General features: G+C 35.9%; 3 protein-coding genes across 4 annotated transcripts; 1 reads left to right on the top strand and 2 right to left on the bottom strand.

Moving 5' to 3' along the window:
* The first annotated feature begins 15 nt into the window (after positions 1 to 15).
* Positions 16 to 17361, top strand: LOC122717621 (CAD protein). The gene is made up of 26 exons (XM_043941858.1): positions 16 to 166; positions 1450 to 1588; positions 1718 to 2003; positions 2104 to 2420; positions 2493 to 3057; positions 3229 to 3462; positions 3545 to 4189; positions 4265 to 4817; positions 4885 to 5260; positions 5316 to 5742; positions 5817 to 6015; positions 6098 to 6249; positions 6331 to 6435; positions 12092 to 12340; positions 13113 to 13364; positions 13477 to 13641; positions 13727 to 13888; positions 14014 to 14185; positions 14261 to 14376; positions 14595 to 15012; positions 15155 to 15498; positions 15567 to 15708; positions 15779 to 15849; positions 15939 to 16117; positions 16201 to 16405; positions 16715 to 17361. The coding sequence occupies exons 1-26, from the start codon at positions 46 to 48 to the stop codon at positions 16910 to 16912; spliced, it is 6792 nt and encodes a 2263-aa protein (XP_043797793.1). The 5' UTR covers positions 16 to 45; the 3' UTR covers positions 16913 to 17361.
* Positions 6647 to 11563, bottom strand: LOC122717622. 2 transcript variants are annotated; one of them, XM_043941859.1, is made up of 5 exons: positions 11282 to 11563; positions 10810 to 11070; positions 9485 to 9789; positions 7672 to 9395; positions 6647 to 7338 (listed from the first exon to the last, which is right to left on the bottom strand). In XM_043941859.1, exons 2-5 carry the CDS (start codon positions 11034 to 11036, stop codon positions 6772 to 6774), a joined length of 2823 nt encoding a protein of 940 aa, XP_043797794.1. In that variant the 5' UTR covers positions 11037 to 11070; positions 11282 to 11563; the 3' UTR covers positions 6647 to 6771. The 2 variants fall into 2 exon arrangements, with proteins under 2 accessions (XP_043797794.1, XP_043797796.1); XM_043941861.1 differs by lacking the exon at positions 11282 to 11563 and adding an exon at positions 11141 to 11248.
* A 38-nt stretch (positions 17362 to 17399) lies between the features above and the next one.
* Positions 17400 to 20758, bottom strand: LOC122717623. The gene is made up of 3 exons (XM_043941862.1): positions 20629 to 20758; positions 18557 to 18701; positions 17400 to 18464 (listed from the first exon to the last, which is right to left on the bottom strand). Exons 1-3 carry the CDS (start codon positions 20684 to 20686, stop codon positions 18305 to 18307), a joined length of 363 nt encoding a protein of 120 aa, XP_043797797.1. The 5' UTR covers positions 20687 to 20758; the 3' UTR covers positions 17400 to 18304.
* Positions 20759 to 21009: the final 251 nt, after the last annotated feature.

The raw sequence follows: 21009 nt of genomic DNA, 5'->3' as shown, positions 1-21009 counted from the left end.
TCGGATCGAGAACACGCTAAAAGTACTCCGTGATTCGTTAAGAAAATGCATAAGCATGCGGCCGACCTTAATCGTACACACAAAATCGCCTATCTTCTCCTCGAAGATGGTTCGGTCTTCCCGGGAAGACATTTCGGCGCGGAGAGACCGGTCGATGGTGAAATAGGTGAGTGTACGAGCAACACGTGCTCGTCCATTACGTCTACGCACGTGCATGGCTGTTTCCATGATATAACTTTATCTGTCGTTATTTTTCTGTTATGTATATATACATTTGATTTTAATTCAATAAGCATGATCGTTGTTCCCTTTAATTGAGCTATTCTGAAACGGATGCTTGAGTAAAAAAACAAGAATAATATTTATACGTGATTTTTACAGACAGTGAATATTAAATAACCACGTGGATATATTAAAATCATTTTATTACAACTCTGTTTTCATATGTTATCGTTTATTAAACAATCATCGCATTACTGCACTTCATGCAAGAAATTTTTTTATGTATCAGACATGTTTTGTTTATTTTTTCTGTGATACTTATCTTTATGCTGACAGCAAAATTCAAATTTAAACACATGATATATTTGAAGATATTTATAGATATATATATTAAGGTATATATATATATATATATATATATATATATATATATATATGTGATTTATTTTAAATATACACAGCAATTTAATAAAATAATTTATTAAGAATATCATCTTGTCAAGACGAATAAAAAATTATTGCAGAGATTGGAAAATAAAATAAAATTACATAAAAATATAGGAAAACTAATAAATTAATTATATTTTAAATCTTGAATAGTATTAAAAAACATAAAGTGTCTGAAATTTTGATTTAATTAAAAAATGATATAAAATAAGGATTTCGTTAAAATAATTTGAAATAACGATATTTCAAATTATCAATCAATCATTTTGTTTATAAATTGATTAATCGATATCAATTGTATCATTTATTATTTTTCATCTTCAATATTTCGAATTGTAATATCTTAATACTCGTGTCACATTTTATATTTTCGGAATATTTGCAAAATTCACATGAAATCATAAAATTTAAATGCAAATTAAATAATCTATTTTAAAATTTTAATTATATTTTCTTGCTGAAAAACTTTTGGAAATTGTTTTTGAGATTAAATCAGAAATATTAAAATTACAATTTTTATACAAATATCATTGATTAGTAAGTCGTTCATTTTTACTATTTACGATGTTACAAATTAAGATAACATTAATTTTTTTAGATACTTTGCTAAATTACCAATATTCCAAATGTGTCGCATTTTCTTTAATAATTTATATATTTTAATTGTTTTCTCAATATTTTTTTGATATAAATATTTACATTTCGAACGTTACTGTTAGAGTTTAAATTATTCTATATGTGTACATATACACACTATTCGCATTGATACATTTTTTACAGTTTTCCAGACCGGTATGGTGGGTTATCTAGAGTCGCTTACAGATCCTTCCTACCATGCTCAAATTCTAGTGCTCACGTATCCACTGGTCGGAAATTATGGAGTGTTTGCCCACGAAACGGATGAACATAAAATCCCATAGTAAGACGTTCAAAAACGATGTTTAATGTTAAAAAGAAACAATTTAAAATTTTTCGACTTTTTTTATTACTTCATTTTCCATAAATAATATTGAAATTTTTTCAAAGTCATATGACTTTTATCTTACAGTTGGTTCGAATCTGATCAAATTTGGGCCGCTGCATTGGTGGTCGGTGAAATTTGCGAAACTCCGAGCCATTGGCGTCAAATCAAAACCCTGTCCGAATGGATGAAGGAACAAAATATTCCTGGCATATACGAAATCGATACCAGAGCTTTGACAAAAATTATTCGCGAGAAGGGCACTTTATTAGGTAGAATCGTGCTTGATCTGCCAACATTTAATCCCATTCCTTCTTTAATTCCTCCGATAGAAGACCCGAACAAAAGAAATCTCGTTGCAGAAGTTGTTCAGGTATTCAGCAAAGAATTTATTATATTACGATTTGATATAATATGCTATTCCTAGCCTTCATCGCCCCCATTGAGATTTATTATGGATCATTGAATTTTAGTCTGCGCAAAGAACGTACAATGCCGCTGGTTATCCTCGCATATGTGTAGTAGACTGCGGTTTAAAGTACAATCAATTGAGGTGCTTGATTAGTCGAGGTGCCCGATTAGATGTTGTGCCTTGGAATAACAATTTAAAGAATATCGATTACGACGGCTTATTTCTCAGTAATGGACCAGGCGATCCGACCAAATGTGAGACGACGATTGAAAATATTCGATCCATTCTCGAGTCACGAACGAGAAAACCGATATTCGGTATTTGTCTCGGACATCAATTACTTTGCATTGCCGCCGGTTGCGTCACATACAAGATGAAGTATGTATTCCTGTTTATCTTCTAATTGCACGTTCAAGTTTCTCTTTGAAAGCATACACGTTTTATATACAGTTACGGAAATCGCGGTCATAATCAACCGGTTACACATCATGGAACCACTCGTTGCTACATGACTATGCAAAATCATGGATTCGCCGTGGACGCTAATCAATTGCCAACCGATTGGGAACCGCTTTTTACCAATACTAATGATAACACCAACGAAGGTGTAATACATTCGACGCTTCCTTATTTTTCCGTTCAATTTCATCCCGAACATTCAGCCGGCCCACAAGATCTAGAATGCTTGTTCGACGTCTTTTTGGATGTCGTGGTCGATAATGCAAAAGGAGGACAACTTTCTATCAAAGAGAGATTAAATCGTGAATTGAGCTTTCATGGAGAAAATTTTAAATTGTCCGTACGCCCGAAGAAGGTGTTAATTTTGGGATCGGGCGGCCTCAGCATTGGACAAGCCGGCGAATTCGATTACTCTGGATCACAAGCGATTAAAGCATTGCGGGAAGAATGCGTGCAAACGTTGTTGATTAATCCTAATATTGCAACTGTGCAAACATCCAAAGGCATGGCGGATAAAGTCTATTTTCTACCTATTATACCGGAATACGTGGAACAAGTAATTAATGTTTTAAAAATTTTTAACCTCTCTCTCTCTCTCTCTCTCTCTCTCTCTCTCTCTCTCTCTCTGTCTGTCTGTCTCTGTCTCTGTCTCTGTCTCTGTCTCTGTCTCTGTCTCTGTCTCTGTCTCTGTCTCTCTCTCTCTCTCTCTGACAAATTTTTATTTCAGGTAATACAATCGGAACGGCCGGATGGTGTGCTATTAACATTCGGTGGACAGACTGCTCTCAATTGTGGCGTCGAGCTTGAGAAGAACGGGATATTTAAGAAGTATAATGTGAAAATTCTAGGGACGCCTATACAATCAATTATAGAGACGGAGGATAGAAAGATTTTTGCAGAACGTATAGCAGAGATCGATGAAAAGGTGGCACCAAGCGCAGCGGTGTACTCCATCCAGGAGGTATGATAATCGAGTTTCATTAAATTGAAAAATAAACTTTGGCACGAGTTTAAAAACATCATGATCGTATATCGTGTATCAGGCATTAGACGCGGCCGAGAAATTAGGATATCCAGTAATGGCTAGGGCAGCATTCTCCCTTGGTGGTTTGGGATCCGGTTTTGCAAATTCTATGAAAGAGTTGCGAAATCTTGCTCAACAAGCGTTCGCTCATTCGAATCAATTGATCATCGATAAATCGTTAAAAGGTTGGAAAGAAGTGGAGTACGAGGTCGTGCGGGATGCGTACGACAATTGCATCACAGTTTGCAATATGGAAAATGTCGATCCCCTTGGGATTCATACCGGAGAATCGATCGTCGTCGCTCCAAGCCAAACCTTATCCAATAAAGAATACAATATGCTTCGAACGACAGCTATTAACGTGATTAGACACTTCGGCATTGTCGGCGAGTGCAACATTCAATACGCGCTGAATCCAAATACCGAGGAATATTACATAATCGAAGTGAACGCAAGATTATCTCGTAGCTCGGCTTTAGCAAGCAAAGCAACAGGATATCCATTGGCTTACGTAGCCGCGAAGCTAGCTCTTGGTGTACGTTTACCGGATATTCACAATTCCGTTACTGGAAAGACCACGGCTTGCTTCGAACCTAGCCTCGATTATTGCGTTGTTAAGATCCCCAGATGGGATCTAGGCAAATTTCATCGGGTATGCACAAAGGTAATGTGCAATTATTATTACATACAACATTTATTTTTAACAGAAAACGATGAAATTTTCCAATTCGATTTTTAGATCGGCAGCTCCATGAAAAGCGTAGGGGAAGTTATGGCGATTGGTCGTAAATTCGAGGAAGCTTTTCAAAAAGCTTTAAGGATGGTCGACGAGAACATCAACGGTTTCGACCCTTACGTGAAAACTCCGAACGACGAGGAATTGGAAAAACCGACGGACAAAAGAATGTTTGTACTTGCAGCCTCTATAAAAGCTGGATATACAATCGATCGATTGTACGAACTTACGAAAATAGACAAGTGGTTTTTACACAAGATGAAAAACATCATCGACTATTACTTGGTCTTGGAAAATACGGATCACACGAAATTGTCTCACAACGTTTTGCTACGGGCGAAACAAATTGGTTTCTCGGATAAGCAAATTGCAGCCGTGGTTAAAAGTTCGGAATTGGCTGTCAGGATACAAAGGCAAGAGAACAATATACGACCGATGGTGAAACAAATAGATACGGTAGCCGCGGAGTGGCCAGCCACTACTAATTACCTTTATCTAACTTACAATGGCACTACACACGATGTCGAATTCCCTGGTGGATACACAATGGTGATAGGTAAGCAATAAAATTTAATTTTCGATGAATTGGACATATGCATATTTTTTTCTTTCTTTTTTTCTAGGATCCGGAGTGTATCGAATCGGTAGTTCGGTAGAATTTGATTGGTGTGCCGTCAGTTGTTTGCGGGAATTGCGAAATTTGGGGCGAAAAACGATCATGGTGAATTACAATCCTGAAACAGTGAGCACCGATTACGACATGAGCGATCGATTGTACTTCGAAGAGATATCGTTCGAAGTTGTAATGGATATTTACGACCACGAATGTCCAGAGGGGATAATTTTATCAATGGGCGGCCAATTACCAAATAACATCGCTATGGATCTTCACAGACAGCAAGCGAGAATTCTCGGGACTTCGCCTGAATCTGTCGATGGAGCTGAGAATCGTTTCAAATTTTCTCGTATGCTGGATGGCATTGGAATTTCGCAACCCAGGTAAACGTAAAATTATTTCCATTATCCAATTGATATACATAAAACGTATTTACAGGTGGAAAGAATTAACCAACTTGAAATCTGCGATCGAATTTTGCGAGGAAGTTGGATATCCATGTTTGGTACGTCCTTCTTACGTGTTAAGTGGCGCTGCGATGAACGTGGCCCACTCGAATAACGATCTCGAGTCGTACCTGAAGAGCGCAAGCGAAGTAAACAAGGAGCATCCAGTGGTTATATCAAAATTTATCCTCGAAGCGAAGGAGATAGACGTGGACGCGGTTGCCTTTGACGGAATTATTCTTTGCATGGCGGTGTCGGAACACGTGGAGAATGCGGGCGTTCACTCGGGTGACGCTACTCTGGTCACGCCACCGCAGGATATTAACGCGGAAACTTTGACGAAAATCAAAATGATGTCGAAGGCGATTGCCGCGTCCCTCGGCGTCACCGGCCCCTTTAATATGCAATTGATCGCGAAGGTAAAAATACGGTTGATATTTCTTGGAGGATGAGAGGGTCGAGCAAAGAATTATTAAACGCGTTTTATCCACAGGATAACGAGCTTAAAGTCATCGAATGTAACGTCAGGGTGTCAAGATCTTTCCCTTTTGTATCGAAGACTTTGGATCACGATTTCGTTGCTATGGCTACGCGATTGATCGTTGGAGAGGCCGTAGAACCGGTTGATGTACTCGCTGGATGTGGCAAAGTCGGGGTTAAAGTTCCACAATTTTCTTTTTCTCGTCTTGCGGGTATGTGCAAGTATATATATTGAGAAAAAATCATTCAAATCATATGTGAAAATATATATTTAAATAATAATAATTTGCGTAGGGGCTGACGTGATGTTGGGAGTGGAGATGGTATCCACTGGTGAAGTGGCTTGTTTCGGGGATAATCGATACGAAGCTTATTTGAAGGGAATAATGAGCACCGGTTTTCACATACCTCAGAGAGGAATATTGCTTTCGATAGGAAGCTTTAAAGTAAGGTTTTCGTGGTCTAAAGATTGAAATTAATAAAATTAGAGATCGTAATTAATTCGTTATTATTTATTTCAATTACAGCACAAGATGGAACTGTTGCCATCTATTCGCAGTCTTCATAAGATGGGTTATAAATTATACGCTAGTATGGGTACCGCAGATTTCTACACAGAACACGGAGTGAAGGTAAGTGAGAGGGACATGTTACGAAATTTTTTTGTTACAAATTTAAAACATACGAATATTTAAATATTTACATTCGGATTAAAGTTAACTAATCGAAAATTTAATTTACATATAGATTTAAATAATTTAAATTTCGTTTTACTCGTTCTATTATTTCTACGTATTAGTTTTTCTAAATATATAAGAAATAAAAACTATAGTTTTCTAATTCTTTTTTTTTTTTTTTTTTTTTTAATATAAATAATTTCTAAATTAAATAAATTATGGATTACTTTCTAAGCTTGAGAAATTTATTGGATAATAAAGGATCGGTGTGTGCTTTGGCTTTGGCAATTTTTAAATATTCGTATCATTTAATTTGATAGAAGTTAGAAATGGCAGCGATTGAGGCTTATTGCGTTTCGATTTTGAAATTTGATTTTCGTTTTCATTAATCGTTACGCTTTTACTTCTATCGTTCAATTTATCCAGTTCTTCGTATTGCCTCTCGTGAATAATCGCCTTTACAACGTGAGTACGATTATTCTCTTGATCAGATCGCTTTTCTGACAATTTTTCTTTCGTTTCCGTCGGACGAACGGGCCTCGATGTAAAGCGATCGTTCAACGATTCAACGTATATGGCCTTTTCCGCATTTCTTAGGGAACTATTCGACGGCTCGTTTCTCGATTTTGAATTCATCGTCCTGAGACTTTTTATCTTTTCGCGATAAGTTTGAGCGTCGTTCCTGTAATTTTCACCCTCGAAAAGTAGAATGGACAATCGATCGGCTTGATTCAGATATATTGTTTTCTGTCGATACGCTTCGTATTGAATACAACATTCAGCGATTTCTATGAAATGTTTTATGAAGAAGTTTAAAAGTATACACAGCCTTGGACCTTCCAACTCGGCGCATCGAGTCTGAAAAAAAAAAAAAAAAAAAAAAAAAGAAGAAAAAAAGAGATGAATAAATCGTTTAGTTTCTTTTTAATCAATAAAATGTCATCCCATATGATAGATCGTAGGATTATAGATAATATGATTATTCAGATAAGATTAGACTTTGTTAGAAACATAAATGAAATAAACTAATTCAATTGTATTGTTTCTTATCGTACTTAGAAATAATTCATTTATCAAAGACATCTGTATATATATATATATATATATCTGTACAAATTGTTTCAAAAAGAATATATCTCGTTTAATTCGATATACAATTAATAATTTAATAACGGATCAATAAGAGCTCACCGAGATTTCAATGATCGAATCTGTAGCTTTGCGAGCGTTGATCAACGTCTTGGATCTAATCGATTTGACGGAACGTTTGACCCGTTGCGTGTCCCAAAATCCTCTTTCGTCGTATTTATCCTCTTGGACGACATTTGCATACTTTTGCGGCAACTGTTTCGATATGTATCGGTTCAACGTCGGATTGATCAACGTCAACGTTTCACCCGTTAATATTCTCAACAACAGCTCGAAATCTAATCTCGGGAAAAAATTATTTCTGTACTGAATATTTTCCATCGCGTGGAAAACGTACATTATCGGGTTCTCGGTGATGCGCTTCAACTGCTTTTGCGTGTGCAGAAGGTGTTCGCACGGTATCCTTTGAAAGAGATTCCTACCCTTGATGAAGTAATCCCTCAATATAGGCTCGTTCTGGCTGATATTGTAGTACAATGAGTTGAGCAACTTCAACAAACACTCCCCCGTCCCGTTCTCGGGCCATTTCGACGGCTTGTCGTTCTCCTCGATCATCCAAAATAACTTGTGCCTTATGTGCGCCGTAGTCATCCCGAACATAGTGTCGAATATCGGCCTCATGAACGTCTTGTGAAGCATCAAAGCGATCAAGTATACCTGCACTTGGGCCTGGGTCATGCAGGTCTCGAGATACCTTTCGGCTGTCGGGAACGTGAGCTGCCACTCGAGATCCTCGATGAGATTGCTATTTCCACTTTTCGGCACGTACCCTTCCGGCACAACGTAACACCCGAAATCTTTCACCTTGTCAATGTCCTTCTCGCTCGGCCAACTTTCCCGCGACCTGTTCAACCATTCCTGCCCGCATATCGGCCATTTCAGCCATATGGCGGGAATTATCTCGTACTGTTCTATCTGGCTGTCCTTATCATACGCGTCCGATATCATAATTTTGTCACAGTAGAGCACGCATCCCTCCCGTTTCACGTCCTCCACCGTCTCTCGATCGAAGCACAACGAATACCCCAACTTATACACGAACAATTTTATAAAATGTTTCATAAACTCGGTACTGCTTATGTAGAACAGATCGTAGTTGTGCCGCTTCATCGCCAATTTGATCCTACGCTGTTTACTGTTCAACATGTTCATCTTCTCCTCGGCCGGGTCGTACATCTTCCCGTCGCTCGTGTACGTCACCTTCTTGAAACAACGCTTCGGGAATCTCCCGTTCGTTATCCAAGATTCATCTATCTCCTCGAAACTGGAGGATGCTTGGGAAACTCTCGAGCTCTGGCTCGGATTGCTCTCGCTGTATATCGCGTAATTGTCGGATCGGTATCCGGAACTGTTGCTGCTCGGATGATCCTGATTCACCTGGAATTTCGACTGCTGCGCGTCCTTCTGCCAACGTTGATTCCCGCCCATCTTCGATCGATTCTGATTCCTTCGCTCCTCGAGGGGCGAGGAAACCCCGTCGTAATCCATGATATCGGGGCGGGACAAATCCTCGGTCAAGTTTGGCAACGATCTCGTGTGCTTCAGCCTGCTTCTCAGCATATCCTGCTTCGATCTATTCGAGATTGCCGATCTATTCGAACTGACGGATATATTAGATCGGGCCTTCGACCCGTAAATACTGGCGTCGCTGTACAGTTCGTCGTCATCCTCGAGTATGGAGGATAGATCCATGTCATCCTCCTTGATCGACTTTTTCTTCAACAAGAAATCGTTCAAGTCGTCCAACACTTGAAGCTGAACGTAACCTGTAAAAATTGAAAACAGGCCAACTTTATGTCATCGTGGATTTAATATTATATTGTTTATATTTTATCCTATTTTTATAACTTTCCACCTTCGTGTTTCGTTGGTTTCAACAGTATGTTGTACGTAATGGAATCGTTCACGTTGCTGTAATGGGACGAGTAATTCTCCTCCGTGATATCGATGTTGTCGTGGACCATGTATATGCGAACCGGTTGAAGGGGTTCGATCGTAGATCGAATATCTTGTCGCCTCGAGATGAAGCCGACGTGGCGGGTGATGTGCTCCTGAAGAATGTCTGGAACTAAAACTCGTTTCTGCGATTGTTTATTCAATTGTTCGTTCATTTTCATTTCTCGCGAGGACTTCAGCGTCTTCTTCAGATATTTGATTTCCCTGAAAAAAATGGGGAAGTCGTGATCAAATATTTATTTCTCCGATCGATCGTTGTGATAAATCGTTGTGAATTTTATCGTCTACACGTGTTAATCGCGTTATCGAGGTCAACCATGTAATGTGTCATTCGGAAGAATAAAATTGCTCGTCTAATAATTATCGGAAGAGGAATGTGTTTAGTTAATTGATAATGAGGATATATCTTAATATTGTCACGTATTCGAGAGTTTATTATTGAAATATCGCTCTTTTACTTTGCGGAAAATAAATTACCCTCGAAATTTATATATAGAATTATATTTGAGAGTAAAATTTTTTTAAAAGAGAAAATTATCGGTGTGATAAAGTTATGATCTAATTTTGATGACACATGATCTTTAAAACCGACCTAATTTGTCATAATAACTTTTATATTATTTTATCTTATATATATATATATACACGAACACGAATGAATGAATACGAAAAAAATGCAATTTGAGATAATGATATGATATTCTCTTTGAAATAGTTCGTATGCCGAAATCCAATTTTTTTTTTTTTTACTCGAGACAATTATCATTACATTTTAATTGACATTGGTTAAATCTTATTTCATTAATACGCAATTCTTTTTTTTTTTTTTTATTGATATTTAAAGTCAATATCTCTGTATATTAAAAATATCTACTTCGTCGTTAATCTATCTCTAAAACAACAGGAAATGAATATCGATAAATATGGAATCAATTTTTGCAATAATAAAATTAACGGGGGAAAAAAAGAATAATCTGATAAAAATAACGATAATTAAATTTTTTCGCTGTGTGACGGAATGTGAATCACGCGGTAAAAAGAACTTTTGAATCATCTTTTCTTTTCTCTCTTTTTGCCGAAAAAAATATAGAAAATAGAAATTGTATTTTTAAAAATCGAAAGATAGTCCGCCCGATCGAATCGATTTCTTATTATTGCCGTAACGTTGCGCAAACGATCTTTGAAAAAAAATATATATATACATATATATCTTCATAATCTTACTCTTCGTAGTTCCCGAAGAATTGAACGCACATCATGAGATTGTTCAGTATGAACAATTCTGGATTCCTTTTAATGGTTTGTCTCAATAACAATAATTGCGGATCATTAGCGAATTCCTCGATGGAATTATCGGATGATTTAGAAATACTTTCGAACCGAGCACTTTTCCCACTTTTCTTCGCGTTCGTTTTCTCTGTCCGCTTGATCTTCGATTTCGAATTTCCCATTTCTCGTTCTCGTCTCTTCACGCGATTCTTCACCCTTAAAAAAAGAAGCAAGCGGTTTATAAACTGTGAACTGTGTTCCCTCTCATCTCCTCGCAAAATATTACTCGTTCTCGAATCGGACACTTTGACGAAGAATAAACGGCGGCGTTCATGACGCGTCTAAAAGGCACAAACGTGTAACAAGTATTCAACGAGACAATAATCGAGTATCGTCGATAGGTATCGTCGATATATCGTCATCTTACCTATCGTTATCATCACGGTCAGCTTTAAACGTTTTAATCGCCTCGCTCGCTATCGACTATATCGGGAGAAATAGTACAAGAGCGGTTTTTGTTTTCGCATAAGTAAATCATCTAAGATCTAAAAAAAAAATAAAAAAAAAATAAATAATTAATAAGTAATATCGATAAAGAAAAAAATGGATTGATATTTGTATATATATCTGATTTTATAGATCGATTGGACACGATTTCGATAAATTTAATCTGCATGCGAGATTATCTCACGTTCTTGCGGATTAATAATGGAAAAGAATTAGAATTAATGATGCGATGACATCAAGGTAGAATGAATTTTCTTTCACGAATAATCATATATATTGATTTCGTAAGATTAAAAAAAATGAAATCTTTATCTAATCTCAAGTCTAAATCGAAATCAATCGATAATTATTTTTATTATATACATACATACATATATATATATATATATATCGAATCAAAAAATATTCTTGTATTTTAAGTATAACATATACGCGTTCCTTTTTTTCTCTCATCTTTGGAATTTCAAATTATAAAATAATTGCTTGTTCCTCGTTGATCCGTGTTGCTATTTTTCGTAAAGATTCAATAAAGCTTTAACGCGTAGAAGTTCGTTATCGATGTAGATACGATAGATCAGATAGAATCTAATGGATAAATGTTACTTAAAAAAAAAAAATAAGATAAAGAAATGAAAGAGCACATATAGGAATAACAAAATTTGAAGAGAAACGATGAATTGTATTTTTTTTTTTCTTTTTTTCTTTTTCTTTTTTTCTTTTGAAATATTAGGTAGAGCCCGTACAATGGACGTTCGAGAATATCAGCGTCAACGAAGATTCCAGCCCGAGCGAACTTCGACATTTGGCCGACTTTCTATCGAAGAAACAATTTGATCTTGTGATTAATTTACCAATGAGGAACGGCGGTGCACGCCGAGTTTCCAATTTCATGACACACGGATACCGTACGAGGAGGCTCGCCGTCGATTATTCCGTTCCTTTAATCACGGATGTTAAATGTGCTAAATTGCTCGTTGAAGTGAGTGTAAAGTTTGATATAATTATATCTCATCTAAAAAGGTTCGTAATAATTTCAATTATCGTTTACATTTGGCACGTGTAGAACTATTTTTTTTTTTTTATCTTTTTCTTTTCCTTTTTCTCTTGTCGTTGAAGTGACGTATAATCGACCGAACAACAAGCAGTCATCATAATTCCTTGAAAAAATAAGAATAAAAAAAAATGGAATAAAATTTTTTCCTTGGAGATTTCGTTTCTTTCGAAATTTTCGAGTTCGATTATGAAATCGATTATATTGATTAATTATTTTCCAATGAATTGAAATCGATAGGAAGTTATTCATGGTTAAAAGATAAGAAAAAATTAAATGTGAATTTTATAAATCATCGATTACATAATATCTTAATTACATATATATATTCGTAACTCGAATTTTTTCAAAAACGTGGAATTACTTTGATAAAATTTTACTCTTCGTTTTCTATTTATTTTTACTTTCATTCGTAGAATAACTTTTCATCACGATAATTCATATCCAATCGGAAATTAACCAATTTCATTTCCGCTTAAAAATATTTTAATAAAAGCTATAGACGAAAAAATTTTATAAGTTTTACTTATTCTAATTTTTTCATTTTCAATTCATATCGGCTTGAACGTGTTATTCAGCCTGCATGTAACCAGCCATATATAATAAACGAGCATATGTAATCGTCGACGAGGTAGCGGCACTGGCACTGTTATGATTATCGAGAAATGACGTCACAATAAATATGCATTCTGTTTCGTAGGCTATGAGAATGCTCGGCGGACGTGCACCTCGAATGAAAACTCATACGGATTGTATGTCATCGCGGACGATGATTAAACTTCCCGGCTTGATCGATATTCACGTACACACACGTGATCCAGGCGCAGTTTACAAAGAAGATTTCGCTTCTTGTACGGCCGCTGCTCTTGCCGGAGGTATCACCATGATCTTTGCTATGCCCAACACGAATCCTGCTGTCGTCGATCATCAATCATTCGCTCTGGCCAAAGAAGTAAGAAGAAAAAAAAAAATCGTTTTTCTGCTGAGTAAAAAAAAAAACAAAAAAAAAAAAAAATTCTTGCAAGTTTAATAACGAGATTCGCCCCTCTTTTTTTCTTTTTCAGCGCGCCCTTTCAAACGCTAGATGCGATTATGCAATTTATGTCGGCGCTTCGTCTGATAATCACAACATAACGGCCGAATTAGCGCCCCTAGCGGCGGGTCTTAAAATGTATCTCAACGAGACTTTCACAACACTTCGATTGTCCGATCTTACCGTGTGGATCAAGGTAAAATTATTGAAACGAGAATAATATATATATATTCGTTTTTCGTTTAATCGAAATGTTAATTTAATTTATTTATTCTTCTCAGCATTTCCAAAGTTGGCCAAAGAAATATCCCCTATGCGTTCACGCCGAGGGTCAAACAACTGCAGCGATTCTCTTGCTGGCTGGGTTGCATAATAGGCCTATTCACGTCTGCCATGTAGCACGAAAGGAAGAGATTCAAATAATACGCGCGGCTAAGGAGAAAGTATGCTTATTACGTTGTCATTATGCATTTACAAATGATCCAATCTCTATTTCTATCTCTATTACGATAATGATTTCACATTTTGTATATCACATTGTATATCATTTTGTATATTTGGTTGGCAGGGAATGGCCGTCACTTGCGAAGTGTGTCCGCATCACTTGTTCCTGTGCGTGGATGATCTTGAACGGATAGGACCTGGCCGAGGCCAAGTGAGGCCATTGTTGGGAACCAAGGAAGATCAACAAGCTCTTTGGAATAATTTAAATATAATCGATTGCTTCGCTACGGATCATGGTTAGTTTTATTCTACTTCCTCTTTCAAACTTAATTTAAATAAAAATAAAAATACGTGTCTTTGTTTGTTTCAAGCACCCCACACGTTGCAAGAAAAATCGAGCGAGAAACCACCACCTGGATTCCCCGGCCTCGAAACTATGCTCCCACTTTTGTTGACTGCGGTTCACGAAGGAAAATTAACGATAGAAGTAATTATAATATACTTATGAAATTAACGATAATTTAAGATCCCGATCGAGATATCGTATAATATCGTATAAAAACATTCCTTTTCGATATATCATTGTGGTGAGATAATTGATTCGTATCTTGTTCGACTAGATTTTTTTTTTATCAGCATTTTGAGCATAGAAAGAAATTTTACTTCTTTTTTTTTCTCTCTCTCTCTGTCTCTCTTTTCTTCTAGGACATTATAGACAAACTCTACAGAAATCCGAAAAAGATCTTTAACGTGCCAGATCAATCAAACACCTACATCGAAGTGGATCTCGACGATGAGTGGACGATTCCTGAAGCGATGCCTTTCAGCAAATCAAAATGGACGCCTTTCGCCGGAATGAAAGTTCGTGGTTCCGTTCATCGTGTAGTGCTTAGAGGAGAAGTTGCCTACGTTGAGGGGCAAGTTCTGGTGAATCCTGGCTTTGGCCAAGATATTAGAGAGATTCAATCGAAAATGAAAGTTCAAACAATTGTAAACGCGCCGGTCATTGACGTAACCACTAGTCGACCAAACTCGGCATTGGATGGCCTTTTGTCGCCAAACTACGAAAAGTACAACAATTATATCGAGCGGATAACGGATATGTCGGAAGAAGATCAAAACGGTATGAAAATCTATTTCCGATCGAGAAAACACGAGCCATTTTTTATTAAAATAACGATTTTAATAAATAATAAAATATTAATTATATTAATAATAATTAATAATATTAATAATAAAATAACGATTTTATTCATCGTTTCCAGAATCGTACGCGCATCTGTTGCAAACAGTGGCGCACAAATCGAACGTTCACTTCGCCTTGGATGTAGATACGCGCGAACATTCGAAACTTTTAACAAGTCAACAACGCACGATCTCACCCCTTCCCATAAGCAATGCGACAAAACACAAAAGCGACAGCAATCCCAATCTTCTGTTGACCTCGGTCCCACCAATCACGCCGGTCCACATTTGTCACAATCTAGTCGGACATAACATTTTGACAGTGGATATTTTCAACAAAGACATGTTAAAAGATATATTTAACCTTGCGGAAATTCTTCGCAGCGCTGTTAGAAAGGAACGACTGTTGGATCATATTTTACGGGTAAGAACGTATATATTCCATTTTCACGATTAATTTCAATTTTCACTATGTTGATTTTGCGCATGTAGGGAAAGTTGCTGGCGACGATCTTTTACGAGGTTAGCACGAGAACGTCTTGCAGTTTTGCGGCTGCCATGCAACGACTTGGAGGAAGTGTGATATACATGGACGGTACAACATCGTCGGTAAAAAAGGGAGAAACTTTGGAAGGTTTGCAACATTATACGAATAAGTAATTGAACGCAATCAAAACTTAACTTAACGAACGAATCTTTTACAGATTCGGTAATAATGATGGCTGGCTACGCGGATGTAGTGGTGCTCCGACATCCCGAGTCTACTGCCATTGCGGTAAATGTTTTTAATTTTTTATTTTTGCTGTAATGCGAAAATATTTAAAAATATAAATATATTATTTGCTGTAAATGATTCGTGTTCAGAGAGCTGCCCAACACTGTAGAAAACCTTTACTGAACGCCGGTGATGGCATTGGAGAACACCCGACTCAAGCGTTACTCGATATTTTCACGATAAGAGACGAGATCGGTACGGTGAATGGGTTGACAATCACCATGGTTGGGGACTTGAAACATGGCAGAACGGTCCATTCTCTCGCAAGGTCAGGAATTATTTGCGTGTAATTTTAAGAATCTATAATTAATCGACTTAGAGCTGCTATTAAATATTCGTTTCGCGTTACAGATTATTGACTCTGTACAACGTTGAACTTCGTTACGTGTGCCCATCTGGCCTTGGTATGCCTGACCATGTTGTCAAGTACGTGTCCGATCATGGAATACGTCAGGACAATTTTACTACACTCGAAGAAGCTCTTCCCGACACTGATGTTCTTTACATGACACGCATTCAAGAAGAACGTTTCGCCTCTCAAGAGGAGTATAAAAAAGTATAAGCCGTCAATATGGTTATAAATTCTCTTCGATATCTGACATTGAATATTGCAGGCTTACGATAGGCTTTGATTTTAAAATTTGTTCTTAACGTGATAATTGCGATATACGTTATACGATCTTGAAATTTTATTATCAAGATAAATGTTATGTATTTAGAATGAGATATGAAAAAAAAATCACGAAATCGTAAGCAGATAGGCATTTTTTTCATTTCGAAAAGTTACATCATAAAATCTTCGATAAAAATTCATATCACATTAATTAAATGTACAATGTATAACAGGATATTCGTATATTTACAGGTTTGCGGACATTTTATAATAACTCCACAGTTAATGTCTCGAGCCAAAAGAAAAATGGTAGTGATGCATCCCTTGCCACGAGTATTCGAGATCAGTACAGAATTTGACACGGATCCACGTGCTGCTTACTTTCGACAAGCCGAAAACGGTGTCTACGTTCGAATGGCACTTTTGGCAATGGTTCTTGGACGTGCGTGACATATTCGAAAATAAGGAATAAGATTGATCAAAATCAAGATTAGCTTGATTTTAAATGTATTATCAATAACATATAAAAAAGACAAAATATTTCCAATTGCATTTCCAATTAACTGAGATAACGATATTATTTATCAAAGGAATAAATATCCTCAAATGACATCTTCAAAAATAGAAATAGCTAAATGATAAGCAAAAATATTTTGGCCAACGCGAGTTGGCAAAAATATTAAATTCGTCCAAATTATAATGGAAAAAAAAAAAACGGTATTTTATTAATGCCTGCGTAATTTGATAAGAGTATATTTTGATAATTTTTTATCTTTGTGTAATATATTTACAAAAAGAATGAAATTTATCACCGATTCCCCCATATTTCCATATATTATTGTACACAGATGGATAAAACCTTATATTTTGTAATAAAATCTTTTATTTTTGACAATACATTTATTTACAATTTTCTTTCGTATGTACACGTATAATATACGTATAAGTAAATACTTGTTTAGAATTAATATACAATTACACATTAAATGGTAAATGTGTATATCGTATATTCGCATATCATAATAAGCGAATATATTCGCTTTTAACATTAGCATTTCTTTCATACTTTTATCAGTTTAATCATCATTTAGTCGAATCATTAGTAATAAGATGATTAAAACATCGATGTTTCATCGTTTATCAATTGTTATAAGGTCGAAAGAATAAGTAGACCTCAAAAGAATAGATGATATTGTATAAATGAAAATACTCGTATTCAACTCGATTCGATTTGATTCGATTTGATTCGATTCAATTCGTTTCGTAGAAAACTTGCCTTTACGTACATACTCTACATAACAGATTTGCATTCGAGTATGCGATCGCATTCTTTCATCTTTATTTTATCTCTCTTGAAGATTGAATAATTGAGTTAATAATATCTATACATATATTCGATTATTTGAGCAATTATTAAAATTTAGATTCGTATCGTTGACTTTCAATCCTTTTAAAATTATTATTTAAATTATTATTACTTAAATTTCTATGTTCATTTTTAAAAGCAATCGCAATATGCGATCGATACGATCGAGAGAGTTGATAACTAAGATATAAATAAAAACATGAAAATCACAGTTACGCGAACGATATTGAGTTGAACAACTTTGTGAAAGATAGGTTATTCGCAAAATTTGATTCACGTCATTTATCCAAACACGATAAGTCCACTCGATCTATGTTGGATTAACACAATTTTCGGTGTAACGTATTTCTTCTGTTCATTTTTTAATTTTTCATCGAACTGTACTTATAACGACTTTCTTCCTGTTTAACGAAGAAATTGAACCGGTGGCATTTCGTTCCTTATGCGCGTTGAAAATCGATGTATCGCAAAAGATGTCAGACTATAACATCACGTGTTCGAAAGCCAGCGTCGCTAGCACCGTTTGGACACATATCCGATGCCAAGGATTTCGCGTCCTCCTTTTGATTTTTTCTCATTCGAGACAACGGTGGCATTTTCAATTTCAATTTCTTTTTCTTTAAAACATCCTTCTTTCTAAAATGGCAATAAAAATTAAATTACGAATCGATCATCTGTTTCCTCTCTTTCTTGAAAAAAATTTCCCAAAAGGGAAACGAATTACGTACTGATGTTTGCAATCGATAAATATTCCCATTGAGAATAATATCACTATAGCTATGATGATACCGATCACGACTACCACCAGCGTTACTATCGCGTCCTCTTCTTCGGGAGTAAAGGGTTCCTCTGTCGTTGACCACGACACTTCTCCTGTCCAACATATAAAAAAATACATGATATAATAACGACAAATGTGTCCATACAAATTTAAAAACAATGGAATCTTTCGCCTCTCGAAAAATTTTTTACACACATTCTTGCTTATTTCCTAACAGCTTATATAAATTTCCGGTCAATGACCAAACGATATTGCAAGGTTTGATCTCTTGCAACATTCAACTACTGAAAAAGCATAGTCTTGCATATTTAAATTTCACGCGATATATACAGGTTTGGACATATCGGAAGGGAGGACGAAAGATTTAATAATTCGACGCGATTGACGTCATCCCATAGCTTCCGTTCTTCGTAAGAAGTTGCGGATGACGTCTTTTCGAGCACGTACGCCACCCTGATCAGATTCGACCGGCCAGACGAAACAGGAAATGAAAGGGTCTGAAACTGTTTGCTGGAATGCAATCACTGAAACTGGCGAACGAAAAACGTCTTATGTACTTATTCGAAAGCATCATTATCGCATACACGCTGTGTACTCGTGAAAGTCCGTTGTATCAAAAGTTGGTCGGCAGTTTTGGAATAACGCATTAACGGTACATGTTCGCGATACGAGTACTATCGTGTTAGATTCAGTAAATCATCGAAGCTAAAACTTGTTCTGGTAGGATTAAACATAACAGGAAAGATTGTACACGCTTGATGAAATATCACTGTTTGTTCCAGTATCGTAAAAATTCACGAAGAAAATCTATTTTCTATGGACTTTTTAAATTACGATATTTGATGCATCGAAGAAGAAATTGAAAGTCTTTTATCATTGATTCAAGTATTTAGAAACTTTCAATTGTTTGAATCAAATATATGCATTATTCAGGAATGAATAATTTTAAAATTATAATTTTATCTTGAAAAGATAGAATCTTTTATGTTCAATTTATGATAGAATAAATTGAAAGTAATATTTTCAGTTGAAAATGAAAATTTATATATTTAACGCCCATTGATTAATACGAGGGGCGTTAGATGCATTGGTATCAGCTCTATACCGATAAATTTGTACGTAAAAAATGATATGTTATTAATAATCTATAATCTATTTTAGATTTTATTCTTAATATTTTGTGGAAAGGATATTATCTTAATTTCATGAAAACGACTTTTCAATGAACATATAAAGGAAATATTTTTGTAGGTTACCAAGAAATTTTATCACATTTGCGCAATTGCTTTTAATTTCTACTTCATAATAAAACAACAAATCACACTGATAATATTGAATGATAAATATCGCAATAAGTAGTCATGTAACCAGATCCAACATAACTGTTATTACAATCGTGTGATCACGACAGGTTAGCAGAGTATAACAATAAGTCTTTATCGATGCCTGTACGTACCAGTACCAGTGTATACCTATCCTTTCCTCTGGTGTCGCGATTTGTTTGTTATAAGCAAATACTTGTTTTCATTCAATAACTTGATTACCTTCTCCTCTTTTATAACGTCAGTATACATAAATCAAATTTTTTTTTATTTAAAATCCCACCAGATATATTTGAAATAGAACATGTCTCAATTTATATCAAATTCAAATTCAACATTCTCAGAATAAAGTTTGATCTCATGATATTATTAATATTATGTTACAGTTACAAGAATAAGTAGAAAAACCGGAATAATTTTTTCTATACGTTTCGTCCCTTATACAATCCCTTATACAAACTATCTAGGTATGTGTATAGGCAACGAGAGAAAAGCAACGTTCACGTTTTGCCACCTGTTGCGTTTCATATAGGATGTAAGATTTAGTCTCAATTTTAGATGAATTTAGCGAGAAAATAGAAAAGAAGGGAAGTTATCAATCGTTTCATTTTAAACGAGCCATTTTGTAATAAAATTTTGTTAACCAAATTTTGATATAAAAATAATAATAAGTCTACATCGAATTAATAACAATTACCTTTGGTCGATAACGCATTTCCAAGACTGTCATTGACATTCCTGGCGTGCACCCCCATATCAACGATGAATCTTTTCTTCTTACTTCACTTTATTTGCAAAGAAGCGTTCGGAATCGTCCACGAATTGACCGGTTCGAAATCACGAAGTAAACTGTCCGCCACATGCCTCGAGTCAAGTGATACGCTTGGTGAGGCCTCTACGAGGCAAACGGAAACCGCAAGCGTGCAATGAAGACCGACAATAATGAGCCAACAAGAAGAAGAAAGAAAGGCTAGCTACGCTTCGTGGATTGCGGGAAGAGAAAGGAGGGGCAGAGAGGAAAGAGAAACCTCACGGTCTCCGTCTGAGATTCCATGAGGATCAACATATAACTTCCATT

The sequence above is a fragment of the Apis laboriosa genome, unplaced genomic scaffold (genome assembly GCF_014066325.1).
Source record: "Apis laboriosa isolate Shangri-la unplaced genomic scaffold, ASM1406632v1 scaffold53_cov140, whole genome shotgun sequence".
NCBI lineage: Eukaryota > Metazoa > Arthropoda > Insecta > Hymenoptera > Apidae > Apis > Apis laboriosa.
This window is presented reverse-complemented; position numbering and strand designations above follow the sequence as displayed.

Coding starts and splice junctions, on each gene's coding strand:
- LOC122717621 (XM_043941858.1), top strand. CDS start 46: ATGCATAAGCATGCGGCCGACCTTAATCGTACACACAAAATCGCCTAT. Junction 14,377..14,594: donor AAGGAAAATTAACGATAGAA/GTAATTATAATA, acceptor CTTTTCTTCTAG/GACATTATAGACAAACTCTA. Junction 15,850..15,938: donor CCGAGTCTACTGCCATTGCG/GTAAATGTTTTT, acceptor ATTCGTGTTCAG/AGAGCTGCCCAACACTGTAG.
- LOC122717622 (XM_043941859.1), bottom strand. CDS start 11,036: ATGGGAAATTCGAAATCGAAGATCAAGCGGACAGAGAAAACGAACGCG. Junction 9,790..10,809: donor TTCTTCGGGAACTACGAAGA/GTAAGATTATGA, acceptor CATTTTTTTCAG/GGAAATCAAATATCTGAAGA. Junction 7,339..7,671: donor ATTCGATCATTGAAATCTCG/GTGAGCTCTTAT, acceptor TTTTTTTTTCAG/ACTCGATGCGCCGAGTTGGA.
- LOC122717623 (XM_043941862.1), bottom strand. CDS start 20,686: ATGGGGGTGCACGCCAGGAATGTCAATGACAGTCTTGGAAATGCGTTA. Junction 18,702..20,628: donor AAATGCGTTATCGACCAAAG/GTAATTGTTATT, acceptor TATGTTGGACAG/GAGAAGTGTCGTGGTCAACG. Junction 18,465..18,556: donor TTTATCGATTGCAAACATCA/GTACGTAATTCG, acceptor TTGCCATTTTAG/AAAGAAGGATGTTTTAAAGA.